The 14,893-nt window shown below is 33.3% G+C and overlaps 1 protein-coding gene across 1 annotated transcript in view; it reads left to right on the forward strand.

Moving 5' to 3' along the window:
* The window catches only part of LOC145241493 (8-oxo-dGDP phosphatase NUDT18-like), a 44,387-nt gene that overhangs the window by 25,662 nt on the left and 3,832 nt on the right, over window positions 1-14,893 (forward strand). The window contains exon 6 of the mRNA XM_080104504.1: window positions 11,411-11,516. Within this exon, the coding sequence (XP_079960630.1) occupies window positions 11,411-11,516 (106 nt within the window). The remainder of the gene's footprint in view (window positions 1-11,410; window positions 11,517-14,893) is intronic.

The raw sequence follows: 14,893 nt of genomic DNA on the forward strand, positions 1-14,893 counted from the left end.
TTAAGAATTATTTATTATTTATTATTATGAATTATTTATTATTTATTATTAAGAATTATTGATTATTGATTATTTATTATTAAGATTTATTATTTATTATTAAGAATTATTTATTATTTATTATTATGAATTATTTATTATTTATTATTAAGAATTATTTATTATTTATTATTAAGAATTATTGATTATTGATTATTTATTATTAAGATTTATTATTTATTATTAAGAATTATTTATTATTTATTATTATGAATTATTTATTATTTATTATTAAGAATTATTGATTATTGATTATTTATTATTAAGATTTATTATTTATTATTAAGAATTATTTATTATTTATTATTAAGAATTATTGATTATTTATTATTAAGAATTATTGATTATTGATTATTTATTATTAAGATTTATTATTTATTATTAAGAATTATTTATTATTTATTATTATGAATTATTTATTATTTATTATTAAGAATTATTGATTATTGATTATTTATTATTAAGATTTATTATTTATTATTAAGAATTATTTATTATTTATTATTAAGAATTATTGATTATTGATTATTTATTATTAAGATTTATTATTTATTATTAAGAATTATTTATTATTTATTATTAAGAATTATTTATTATTTATTATTAAGAATTATTGATTATTGATTATTTATTATTAAGATTTATTATTTATTATTAAGATTTATTATTTATTATTAAGAATTATTTATTATTTATTATTATGAATTATTTATTATTGATTATTTATTATTAAGATTTATTATTTATTATTAAGAATTATTTATTATTTATTATTAAGAATTATTGATTATTGATTATTTATTATTAAGATTTATTATTTATTATTAAGAATTATTTATTATTTATTATTAAGAATTATTGATTATTGATTATTTATTATTAAGATTTATTATTTATTATTAAGAATTATTTATTATTTATTATTAAGAATTATTGATTATTGATTATTTATTATTAAGATTTATTATTTATTATTAAGAATTATTTATTATTTATTATTAAGAATTATTGATTATTGATTATTTATTATTAAGATTTATTATTTATTATTAAGAATTATTTATTATTTATTATTAAGAATTATTGATTATTGATTATTTATTATTAAGATTTATTATTTATTATTAAGAATTATTTATTATTTATTATTAAGAATTATTGATTATTGATTATTTATTATTAAGATTTATTATTTATTATTAAGAATTATTTATTATTTATTATTAAGAATTATTGATTATTGATTATTTATTATTAAGATTTATTATTTATTATTAAGAATTATTTATTATTTATTATTAAGAATTATTGATTATTGATTATTTATTATTAAGATTTATTATTTATTATTAAGAATTATTTATTATTTATTATTATGAATTATTTATTATTTATTATTAAGAATTATTGATTATTGATTATTTATTATTAAGAATTATTTATTATTTATTATTAAGAATTATTTATTATTTATTATTAAGAATTATTTATTATTTATTATTAAGAACCCTCAAATAAGACATATTTACCAGCCCAAATATAACAACAGTACTCCATAAATGGTTTGATAGTAGACTTGTAGGGGTACAAGTGTGAGAAAGTGTTTAGAGTGATCTTACAAGAAACAGAAAGCGCAATGGATTTAATATAGGAACTCAAGGAAAGATTTGATGAGAATGAAAGATTAAAAAGTTTCAGAATCTATGTTTCCTCGAAAATAGTACCATCCATGAGAATTTCAGGAAGGAAAAAACCCTCCTATGATTGAGTTTTCATTGGTTTAAAAGAAACGAGCCATTTTGTACTCCGATCCACAACCGAATTCAAGTCAACTTTTAGACTAGTGGCATATTTCCGCATCCTATGGAGGAGCAACACCAGAATACAAGAGTGGTATCATCAGCAGAGATGCTAATCTTCTGAATAATATTTTCGGAAAGATCATTGATATAAAGAAACAGTATTGGACCAAGAATAGAACACCAGTATTGATAGGAAAAGAGAATGAGGAGACACTAGCCAGAGTTATTTTCAAGCTTTGATCAGAAATAAAAGACCTAATGAGTCATTTTTAAAACTTTTTATATCACGTTGAAATCATAATATCTACGAGTTACGAACTGGGGTCGCGTGTGTGTTTAATTTGCCCGACTTTCGAAAGCTAAATATTCAACATTTTTCGATCGGCGCGTGTAGATTCGCCTTTTTCATATAATAAAAGCAAAACTAATACAAAGGTTGTTACATCGTTCCCAGCGCGATTCGCCGGGAACGTCCAAAAGCGATCAGTTTTAATCAATGTGGTTTTTTCCTTATACCAGACAATTGCCATTCAATTTAAACAATCCCCTTTCAATGGGGAGCTGGCCCCCCCCCTCCCATCATCTTGGGGAAGCCCAAACTGTCCCGCACTAAATGAAAAAACGATCCCGCAGTGAAACAAAGTAAACAAATGCCAAAAAACTGCCCTGTCATCATAATGCTCCCACGATGGCCTTATTAAGCGGCGACCTGTCAATCAAACCTCCCTGACTTTACTCACTTTAATCGCTCTTACATTAACATTGTCGCTGTAGCGCTGGTGTTCAGGCTTAGTCTGTAGGCCTCAAGGCTCCGGGTTCGAGCCCACATGCCACCAACCCCCATCTTTTTTTTTTTAAATCGCTATCATTAAATTTCCTTTTTGTTCTGATTTACCCTCCTCCCACCACCACCATCATCACCAAACACACAAATACCCGGGCAACGCCAGGTACCCCCCGCTAGTCTATATATACAAAAGCGAAAATGTGTGTATGTATGTATGTTCGCTTTTTCTGTATGTCCGCAAAAGAATTTTTTTCAGCGGCTTCTTGAGGCTGTCGCTCATTTTTAAAACTTTTTATATCATGTCGAAATCATAATATCTACGAGTTACAAACGGGGATCGCCCGTCTATTTAATTTGCCCGACTTTGAAACGTTAAATATTTGACATTTTGGGATCGCCGCATATTGCTTTTGTTTTTCGGTATAAAAAAAACGAAACTCGATTCGAATACCTGGCCTATGGCCAGTGATCTCTAGAAAGCGATGTAACATTTTGTCAATGTCAGCTTACCGTTGTCATATCAGACGGTTGCTTTCATTTCGAGATGAGACACTCCCCTAATAAACGGGGGGAGCTGGTTTTCTCCAAAGTTAGGTAAAAACAAACAAACCGGGTTATTGACCTCATTAAAAACTGTCCCGCAGAAAATGTTGAATAGCTATTGCTTACGTCATCGTCATCGTAACGCTCACACAAAATGTTAACTCTACAACTTCCACTTGACGTCATTAAGTACGGGCACCTGTCAATTCTCTTCTTACTTAAATAAATTCAAACATCTTTCAGTAACTCATTCTGGCTGGCCGAGCGGTTAATTTGTCATGTTTTTTTTTTCACATTTTATTTTCCAACTTCACCTCAGGGCCTCGCGATCCTACCAGCTTACCAAAACTTTTTTTTTACCCCCCCCCCCCCGGATTTCCTTTTGATTTAAGGGCACCCACATCTCGTAACATCCCCACTAGTCTTCTATATATATAAAAGGCAAAATGTGTTTGACCATCTTGTGTATATCTCGCAAATGCTTCTTTCGCACACGCTCCCAATCAACATTTTCTGCGGGACAGTTTTTAATGAGGTCCTCTCGTGACGACGACCGGTTCTACGCATGTGTCAGATGATGTCATGACCTAATTTACTTTCAATAGTTAAAGAACTGACTAAATTTCATGTCGCGTTAGCTCAGTTGGTTAGCGCATTGGGTCATTATCTAAACGTTTTGGGTTCGAATCGTGGTGTGAGATTTTTTTTTTCTTTTTTCAATTTTTTAAATTTAAATATTGAAGCAGGGTTATTTAAGCCATTTTTCACATAACCTTCGTTTTTCTGTTTTTTTTTTTTACTTCGCTTATTCTTAGGTTTTCATTAACACCCCACACCCGACCGACCACACACACCAAAAAACACCCGGGTACCCACCAATTTTTTAAACTTTAATATCGAAACAGGCTTATTTAAGCCATTTTTCATGTGTTTTTTTTTTGGGGGGGGGGTTAGTTTTAACGTTCGTGTTTCTGTTTTCTTTTTTGATTTTCAGATTTTTACATTTAACATTGTTCGTTTGCCTTACGTTATTTTTTTCTTTGTTTTGATTCCCCCCCCCCCCGCTTTATTTTTCAGATAAGTTTTAACGTTCGTTTTTCTGTTTTCCTTTTTTACTTCGCTTATCCTTAGGTTTTCATTAACAACCACACACACCTCCAAACACTCGGGCAACGCCGGGTACCCCCCTCCCCGCTAGTCTATATATATAAAAGCGAAAATGTGTGGGTATGTATGTATGTTTGTATGTGTGCTTGTGTGTCTGCTAAAAACTTTCGACAGACACTACAAAAATTCACAAACTCGGTATCATATTGAAGCTCCATCCTTTGCCCGAAAAATATCGAAAAATTGGCCAAAAACATTAATTTTTTCTCTCCGAAAATCGACAATTTTCGACAGGGGGGAGTCAACAAAAATGGTCCTCTCGTGACGACGACCGGTTCTACGCATGCGTCAGATGATGTCATGGCCTGATTTACTTTAAATAGTTGAAGAACTGACTAAATTTCATGTATGTCGCGTTAGCTCAGTTGGTTAGCACATTGGGTCATTATCTGAACGTTTTGGGTTCGAATCGTGGTGTGAGATGTCTTCTTATTTTTTCAATTTAAATATTGAACCAGTGTTATTTAAGCCATTTTTCACATAACGTTCGTTTTTCTGTTTTTTTTTTTTACTTTGCTTATCCACCCCCGACCACACACCCAAAAACACCCGGGTACCCACCGATTTTTTTAAATTTTAATATCGAAACAGGCTTATTTAAGCCATTTTTCACGTGTTTTTTTTTTTGGTTTTAACGTTCGCTTTTCTGTTTTCTTTTTTGTTTTTTCGATTTTTACATTTAACATTGTTCGTTTGCCTTATGTTAGTTTTTTTTTTCCGATATTTTGATTATCCCCCCCCTCCTGCTTACGTTTTAACGTTCGTTTTTATGTTTTCTTTTTTTACTTCGCTTATAACAAACAAACCTGGTCATTGACCTCATTTGCTGAATAGCTATTGCTTACGTCGTCGTCGTCGTAACGCTCGACGACTTCCATGCGGGCACCTGTCAATTTGGTTCTTACTTAAATAAATTCAAACATCTTTCATTAACTCATTCTGGCTGGCCGAACGGTCCATGTTTTTTTCACATTTTATTTTCAAACTTCGCCTCAGGGCTTCGGGTTCGACCCCCCTCCCCGGTTTCTTTTTTATTTAAGAGCACACACACCTCCAAACACCCGGGCAACGCCGGGTATTCCCCCCCCCCACTACATTAGTTTGTTTTTCGATTTTTTACCCCCCCCCCCCCGTTTGCCTGACGTTAGTTTTTTTGTTTTTTTTTTGGTTTTTTTTTAAGTTTTTGATTACCCCTCCCCACCACCCGAGCACACACACCTTCAAACACTCGGGCAATGCCGGGTACCCCCACTAGTCTATAAATATAAAAGCGAAAATGTATGTATGATGTGTATGTGTGTTCGCTTTTTCTGTATGTCTACAAAAGGCTTTTTTCAGAGAAGCGGTCGGTCGCTTCACAACTTTTTAAAACTTTTTATATCACATGTAAATCGTAATATCTCAGAGTTAACAAGGGAGCTCACCTGTCTATTTAATTTGCTCGATTTCGGGAAGATAAATATTCAACATTTGTCTCTCGCCGCATGTGGGTTATTCTTTTTCATAGGAAACATCTTGGAAAAATAAAAATAAAAAAAGCGTTCCCGCAGTAAATGAAATACTATCCCGCAGTCAAACTTGACCTAATTAAGTCATTAAAATGTGCACCTGCCAAATCCAAGTAATTAAATAAATTCAAACATGTTTCTGTTAACATCTCGCGATGGCCCAATAGTTAAAATCATCGCACTCTTTTTTTTTCACACTTTAATTTACAACTTTGCCTCAAGAGTTCAGTTCGATCCTCATACTTACCTACCAAAACATTTTTTTTTATTTTAACCCCCCCCCCCCGCCCCGGAGTTTTGATTTACCCAAAACCACACACACCTCTAAACACCCAGGCAACGTCGGGTACTCCTCGCTAGTCTATATATATAAAAGCGAAAATGTATGTATGTATGTGTGTATGTTTGGATGTCTGCTAAAAACAACATCATCGTCGTCGTCATGAACGTTGTGGATTTGTGCCGTTATGAACGCGTTTTCATTTTAAAAACTGTATAACCGGCAAAGCGAACGTCTCTCTATTCTATCTTCTGTGTATTTGGCATTGTTTTACTCTTTTATTCATGTTGAATTCACCTATTCGTAACAACCATCATCATCGTCATGATAAATGCTCCTCCATATATATTCTACATGTACGTGTGTGTGCATATGTATGTACATGCATGTATGTATGAATGTTTGAATGTATGTGCATGTTGTCATGTGTGTTTGTTCTTGCGTATGTATGTTTGCGTGCATCTGTTTGTATGCATGCTTGTATGTGTACGTGAATATCTTTATTTCGATATGTGTGTGGGGTGGAGAGGACTTCCAAAAGCCCTGTTAAGGCAACCCCTCTGGGTGAAGCAAATCTCTGATTTAAAAAAAAAAAACAAAGCAGGAGACCAGTACCCGCATTAAGCTGGTCTGCAGTTTGATTTGTTGCTGGCTATCTTGCTCATGCTTGTTCCTGGATCTTAACATTTTGAACCGAGAGAGAGACTTAGCTGTCGTATAAAGCTAAAACTCTGTAATATCATCTTTGTATAGATACTTCCTCAGGCATTTGTCTATAAAAATTGTCCGTGGCGATGGAAAAAGTCTCATGTGTGTAGCCCTGAAATGCTGGAAGCATGTAATAATTGATCTGCCATCATTCTATATATGCATATGTGTGTGTGTGTATGTATGTATGTTAATATATGTACTAGTGTATGTATACCTATTTGTATATGTATGTATATATTTTTATTTATTTATTTATTGTGTATACATGTTTATGTGTGTTTGTATGTATATATGTATATATATTTGTGTGTATGTATATGTATATATATATGTATGCATATAAGTGCATATATATGTATGTGTAGGTATATGTAGGTAACTTTATGTGCATGTATGTATATGTGCATACATGTGTACGTATATGTATGTGAATATGTATGCATGTATATGTGTGTATGTATTTGTATATGATAGTATATATGTGTATGCATATATATGTATATGTGTGTATGTATATGTTTGTATGTATGTGTTATATGTATTGTGTATGTATGGATGTGTGTATGTTTATGGGTATTTATGTGTGTATATATATGTATGCCAAGGACCGTCTTCAATGTCATGTCTGCTTGAGCGTGTGAATTCGCTGGCAGGACTAAAAAAAAAAAAAAGGGTTATCTTCGGGCTCATGCACTTTCAGTGACTGAGGGAGCGGCACTCGTCTGACAGGACGTTGCAATCATAATGTGTGTATGTTTGGATGTCTGCTAAAAACTTTTGACAGATGCGACGAAAATTCACAAACTCGGTATCACATCGAAGCTCCATCCTTTGCTCGAAAAATTGGCCAAAAACGTTAAGTTTTTCACCCCGAAATCGACAATTTTCGACAGGGTGGGGTCAACAAAAACGGTCCTCTCGTGACAATGACCGATTCTACGCATGCGTCAGATGACGTTGTGACCTGATTTATTTTAAATAGTTGAAAAACCGAACAAATTTCATGTATGTCGCGTTAGCTCAGTTGGTACATTATCTAAACGTTTTGGGTTCGAATCGTGGTGTGAGATGTTTTTTTTTTTTTTTTTTTTTTTTTTAAATTTTAATATTGAACCAGTGTTATTTAAGCCATTTTTCACATAATGTTCGTTTTTCTGCTTTTTTTTTTTTTACTTCGCTTATTCTTAGCGACATCCAAAAACACCCGGATACCCACTGATTTTTTAAATTTTAATATCGAAACAGGCTTATTTAAGCCATTTTTCATGTGTTCGTTTTTATGTTTTCATCGTTCGTTTGCCTTACGTTAGTTTTTTTTTGTGTTTTTTTTATTGTTTGATCGCCGCATAGCGGGGAAAACAGAAACTGGCTTCCTCAATTTGACGTTGTCGCACCTGCTAATTTCGGTTATAAACATCAACTTAACACACTTATCAATTCATCTGTTCCCGTGGTCGCGATGGTTAGGTCGCAGGGGTTTTTTTTTTCCATTTCCTTTCCACCTTCGCGTCAAACATTCGGGGTTCAAGCCTACCTTTATACCAAACTATTTTTTTTCTTTTACACCTCCAAATAACCAACCAACGTTTTTTTTTTTCAACAGGGTTGTTTTAATCTATAAAAAAATTGGCGAAAAACATTCATTCCTTCAACCTCAACTTGGCCATTTTGTACAAGGAGGGGTTACTTTTTTCGCCAACATTTTAGCAAGTCATCATCATCGTTGACTGCACTTAATTTTGACGTTTGCGACTTCCAGTTTTGCGGTGGATGCATCGGCAAAGATGTCATGTTCTTTTTTCACCTTCTTTTCCTCCTTCATGTTACCTACTACCATTTTTTCTTCTTAACTCCTCTCTTCACCCAAACTGCCTACTGTTGTTTTACCCCCCCCCCACTACTACCACTCCCCCACCCAGGTTCCTTACTACACCTCCACATACCCAGGCGATGATGGGTACCCCTGCTATTCTTCTATATATATAAAAAGCAAATGCGGCGCGCATTTTTGTATATCTCAAAAAGGCGTTTTTCGCTGGCATTCTCGGGGGGGGGGGGTTACTATCGCGTTCGCAAATCTTCGATATTATTATCTAAGGGGTATATAAATACCCCTTAGATAATAATATCGAAGATTTGTGAACGCGCATCGCATCTAGATTTATTTACATCGACTTTTATGAGATTCGCGCTATTTCGCTCTGTCCTCTGTTTGTCCTGCTTTTTAGTGTAAATAAAGTGAAACTAAATTCAAACGGTTCTCGGCTTTTGCGCCGAAACGTCCAGAAAGCAATCAGCTTTTGATCAATGTGGAGTTTCTCCATATATCAGACAATTGCTATTCGATTTGGAAATCCCCGTTAAATGGGGAGCTGCCCCCCCCCACCATCATCTAGGGGAAGCGAAAACTAAAAATACTGCCACGTCATCGTAACGCTCCCATGATGACCTCATTTAGCGTCTACCTGTCAATCAAACCTCTTTCACTCGCTTTATAATCAATTACTCTCACTCGTGGTCGAGACGGTTAAGTGGTAGGCTTTTGTTTCCACCTCTGCGTCAAGGCTTCCGGGTTCAGTCTCGCCTCCCGACCAAAACTATTTTTTTTTCTTTTACACCTTTAAACACCTGGGCAACGTTTTTTTATTACTTCGCTTAATCTTTAGTTTGCCCCCCCCCCTTATACACACAGCGTTGTTATCTTAAGATGACAGGTCCGATCCGACAGGTTTATTTATGCCATTTTTTTTTCCGTTTTGGTTTTTCCAATTTATTTTTAACATCATCTTTTTTATAATATTTAAGCAGGGTTATCTCTGACCCCCCCCCCCCCATACACACACCTACAAACATCCGGGCAACGCCGGGTACCCCCTGCTAATCTATATATATAAAAGGCATATGCGGCACGTGCATTGTTGTATATCTCACAGCCTTTTTTCATCGCCATTCTCGGGGGGGGGGTTACTATGTCTTAGAAGTGTTTATATATCCCCTAGATCATAATATGTACAATTTGCGAACGCGCGTTGCGTCTAGATTTATTTACGTCAATTTTTATAAAATTCTTGCTTTTTCAGCCCGTCTGGTGTTCGTTCAGCTTTTTTGTATAAAATCAAAAGTAATTCAAAGCTAAGGCACTTTTACCGTCCCTCCATGGCCCAGGTGACAAGATCATAGTGTAGTATCTGTTCCGGCAGATACTGCAAGCAAAGACCATTGCCCTTGGGGAAATCTTCTTGTCCATGTAGGGGCAACATGGGCCAGCTGGCAAATCACTATCCACCTCCCATTTCCCACCTCTCGGGAACTGGTCCCTTTTCCCTTCCCCTTCCCCTCCACAATAAAAAACGGCCTTGTGCCTAATTTGCTCAGTGAGAAAGCAAATAAATACACCCTCTGTGGCCCGGGTGACAAGATCACAGTGTAATATCTGTCTGACAGATACTGCAAGCAAAGACCACATGTGGGGGCAACCCCACATATAAGACCTTGGTCAATGTAGGGGAAACCCTTCATACCAATTGTCACTATCCAGCTCCTCTACTCCCCGGGGAGTTGGTCCCCATCTCCCCTTCACTCCTCACATAAAAATTGGCCTTGTGTCTAATTTGCTCGGTGGGGTAGCAAATAAATACACACTGTTCCCGACAATCACACTGGGGAACATCCAGAAGCAATCAGTTTTGATCAATGTGGGTTCAAACACCTTATATCGGACAATTGCTATTCAATTTGGACAACCCCTTTTTATGGGGAGCTGGTTTCTCCCTCCCCAACATCTTGGGGAAACAACCAGCCAAAGTTGGGTAAACAAACCCAAAAGTTGCCCCGCAGTAAAAATTAACTCCGCTACTTCTATTTGACCTCATTAATGAGGTCACAAAGAAGGAGTGGAATTAACTTTTATTGCGGGCACGTGTCAATTCTGTTTTTAATACTTAAATAAATTCAAAGTGTTTCAGTTGCTCTTTGTTGGCCGAGTGGGTAACGTGTCAGGTTTTTTGCACACTTTCTTTTCCACCTTCACCTCAAGGCTTCAGGTTCGATCCTAACTACTTACCAAAACTGTTTTTTTTTTTTTTTAAGACCCCCCCCCCAACACAAACATCCGGGCAACGATTTTCTTTAAAGAAGTTTTAACATTGTTTTATATATATATATATATATATATATATAATATTTAAGCAGAGTTGTTACTTCGCTTATTCTTTTGTTTTGATCCTCCCCCACCCAACACACACACCTCTAAACACCCGGGCAATGCTGGGTACCCCTGCTAGTCTATATATATATATAAAAGGCAAAATGTGTGTGACCATTTCGTGTATGTATTCATTCTATTATTCATTATTTTTAATCCTATCATTTAACTGACAATCCATTTATTTCATTAACTTTTGTCCTTAAATGATTTGTATACTAATTCCTATTGTCTCATTTTTTTTTTATAAATGAATTTTCATCTTGTATATCGAAATGTTTTGATGAAATTGCAAAATCTGTCATCTGATTGTTTTGATTCAAATGAAATGTATTATCGCCCGATTTTTTTTTTTTTTTTTTTTTTCAGTGATGTAAAATTATTGGTAAAAATGAATAATCTCCCTCATTTCCCTGTGAGTGACATTGCACCTGATGACTGGTCCTTACTTATGCCCGTATTCTTCATCCTCAGGGTAAGTTCATTTTTTTAATTAGAATGTTTTCCACCACGATTTTTTAAATATAAAACACTTGTTTTGACGATGTGAACAAATGTGTGAATTTATCATTATTATATATATTATATTATTATATATATTATATTATGCTAAAACTAAGTTAATCAACGTTTGTTTCCCTATGGCTTTCTGCTTAGATATTTGAATGCCACAAAACACAGGTTCAGGATTGAGTTATGTTTGAAAAAATAAATCTATTTTAATCGTTCTAATTGACCATAATTTTCTATTTACTCACCAAGTCATTTATTTCTTATCCTCTTTCTATCATGTTTGATCCTGTCTCTTTCTCTTATTTTATACATTCTCTATCATTCTCTCAAATTTCGTTGAGCACAAATGCTATTAGAATGGAAACACGTCACTTCTATCCTGCTGAATCATATAGAATGAATTACAAAAATATTTTATTGCTTTTTTTTATTTAATGGCAGAAAAAAATTGATATTGCATAAAAATCAACAAATGTTAGATTATCAAAAATGTCAGATCCCAGAATAACAAATAAACTGTGAAATTTGAGATTAAAGCAAATTGAAACTGTTATGAGGACTCATCCATTCACTCATAATAGACTTTTCTAACCATTATAAAAACCCAGTCTAATACTCTCGTGAGGAATTGTTGTGATCTAATGGCAAGACTACTGTCAGAAAAACCTTTTCTTTGTGTTCACTTTTTGTACAATATACTCTTTTCTACCTTTTGTTTGAGTCTGTCTTTCTGACGTCTTCCCAGGGCCACAGCAACTGGCAACAAAGAATTCAAATTAACAACGTGGTATTCAAAGGCATCAAACTTGCAACAAAGTATTCGAACGATCCATTGATAGTGTTCCAAGTCAATACCGTAAAACCCAGACAACTAAATGTTTTAAGGACTAGGAAACAACTCTGAAAGTTGCACAGAATTCTACAAGATTCTGAAGGATTGTTTTTCTAAGAACCTTTTAAAAAAACAACAAAAAACAAAGATAATAGAATTATTCCACAAGTAAAAGTTATAAATGAAAAATCTATAAGTTGATTTTTTTTCTCTTTTGTTGAACCAAAAAGTGACTTCACAGTTTTTGTTTTTTTTCCTTTGTGTTTTCTCTCAGAAAATTAAATGCTGTCACAAAAAGAACTTGACTTAAATTTTTTTCTGCCATGAAAAAAATAAGGTGAATTTTAATTGAGAGGAGAGATGTGATCTTTTTTCTCGTTTGATCTCAAGATCTACATTTTGTGATGATTAAGAAAAAAAAAAGCTACATAGAAAATAGTAAATAATTTTTAACACATTCAAGGCCATATTCAATTTTTTTGCCTCTTCTTAAGAGAAAAATAAGAAGTCATGGACTTAAAATCAACTATGGCACAACTGTGGAGACACCAATTGGAACAACAACAGAAAATGGAAGGAAGATTTTAAAAATGGCTACGAACAACAAAAAAAACAGACGTATAAACTTTTACAAATAAATACCAAATCATGAAAAGTAAATAGCATTCTCACAAAACGCAATCTGAAATACTATTGACAATTTCATTCATACCCCAGACGAAGACAAGACTTTCACTTTGTATTTTAGAAGGTTTGAGAACCTGTATAACATTGATTGTGCTAATTGAGCAGATTCTAAAAAGGCCTGTTTACTGTTTTGACAACTGGGATCCACAGAACTCAAATTCATGGTTTACATTTTACCGCAAAAAATGTATGACTTAACTTTTTCTGAAACCATAAAACTTAACAGAAGATGAAAATTTGTTAAGTCTTAGGAAGTGGAAATTCCTAAATTTAACCAAGAAAGAAGACAAGAACTATTTAATATTTGTATCAATAGACAAACATTGCAACAATTATAATTTAGCTGAATGAGTACTGATGATTTCAAAGGCACAATATTTGTACAAGGATTGATATTGGCAACAGACTCTGAAATTTGTCACAAAGTTTGAATTAAATTAGAAAATGAACCAAACCTGACACTACAAAAATTTTTAGAACAAAGGACAAAATTAAAAGTCAGGTACAACACATTAGAACAAATGAAAAAGACAATAAAAATATGTATAAATATGTGCTGGTGAAAATATTAAATAAAAACAAAGTTTCAGTTAGGTTCAGAATCAGACTCATTAATTTACAGAATTATTAATTTATATACATAGAAAAGATTAAATAAAATACAAAAATTAAAATTAAGGAAGTTATAACTATTTTTATGCTTCACACGTTTGGATATTTTTTCCTCTTTAAGACCATATACGTTTTGTCACATTTTTTACACTACGCTAGTATTGAATTATGATCACATATTCTTAAGGAAGATAACTCAGCATGACGGTATTATTTTCAGTTGTCGTCTGTCTCTTCTATTTGTGTTTGTTTTTTTTTGCTATCAAACCTTGTGTAAATATTGAGCATTTGAAATTATCCGAAATCTTCACAGTGCTTATTAACTATAGACGCAAAAGTTGTATAGTCCTGACTCTCCATATGTGCAAGTTTCATGCATTCCATCTTTTATGAAAAAGGCTTCTTTTTGGACAGTATAACTCCATTAACAGTTTGACTGCCTCGTCAAACAACAATTTGTTGGGTTTTCTTGGTCCACAAATTTGTTATATTCGGATGTACCTAACTCCCATCGCAATAAACGTTCTTTTGATCAGTCCATGCACTGCAATCAATCTTAAAAAGGTCTTCAAATCTTCTGAAATATGCTTCAAACATTAGGTCTTCCTCAGGAACATAGTGAAATGTATCAATAGCTGACTAGATCGCATTTTGGGAAAAAGCTGTGCCGGTTTCTTCTCCACTGTCCTTATTCACTAAAACTTGCGTTATCAAATCCATTTTTTTATCTGATTGGTTTTGTTACTCTAAATGTAATTTTTTCAATTTCAATATTTGTTTGTTCATTTCTTTCTTTCCTCTTTCCTGTTTTTCTTCGAGTTATGTCATTAATTCTAACTGCTTTTCCAATATTTGTTCATTCATTTCCTTCTTTTCTCTTCCTTGTTTTTCTTTTCATCAAATTTAACTGTTTCTCTTCGTTTTATTTCTGTATTGCCAAATGCTCTTCTTGGAACCTTTTTTCAAGTTCTAATTGTTGACTTTGTTGGAATTTCACCATTTTCCAAAATTTGTTTTGCAAATTCGTCCATTTTGTTGTTCTTTTTGTTGTTGTTTTTTTTTTTTTGTTTTTGGGCAGTGTGAAATTACTTAATGAAAAAATTAGTTTTTTCGGAAACAACACAATTCGTTGATTTACTTTTCCTATAGTACCAACTCTATAGAAAAAACCTTTACAAAATTCGTAACTGGTTATTTAACGAATATTC

The sequence above is a fragment of the Euprymna scolopes genome, chromosome 20 (assembly GCF_053919585.1).
Source record: "Euprymna scolopes isolate OS-2025 chromosome 20, ASM5391958v1, whole genome shotgun sequence".
Taxonomy (NCBI): domain Eukaryota; kingdom Metazoa; phylum Mollusca; class Cephalopoda; order Sepiida; family Sepiolidae; genus Euprymna; species Euprymna scolopes.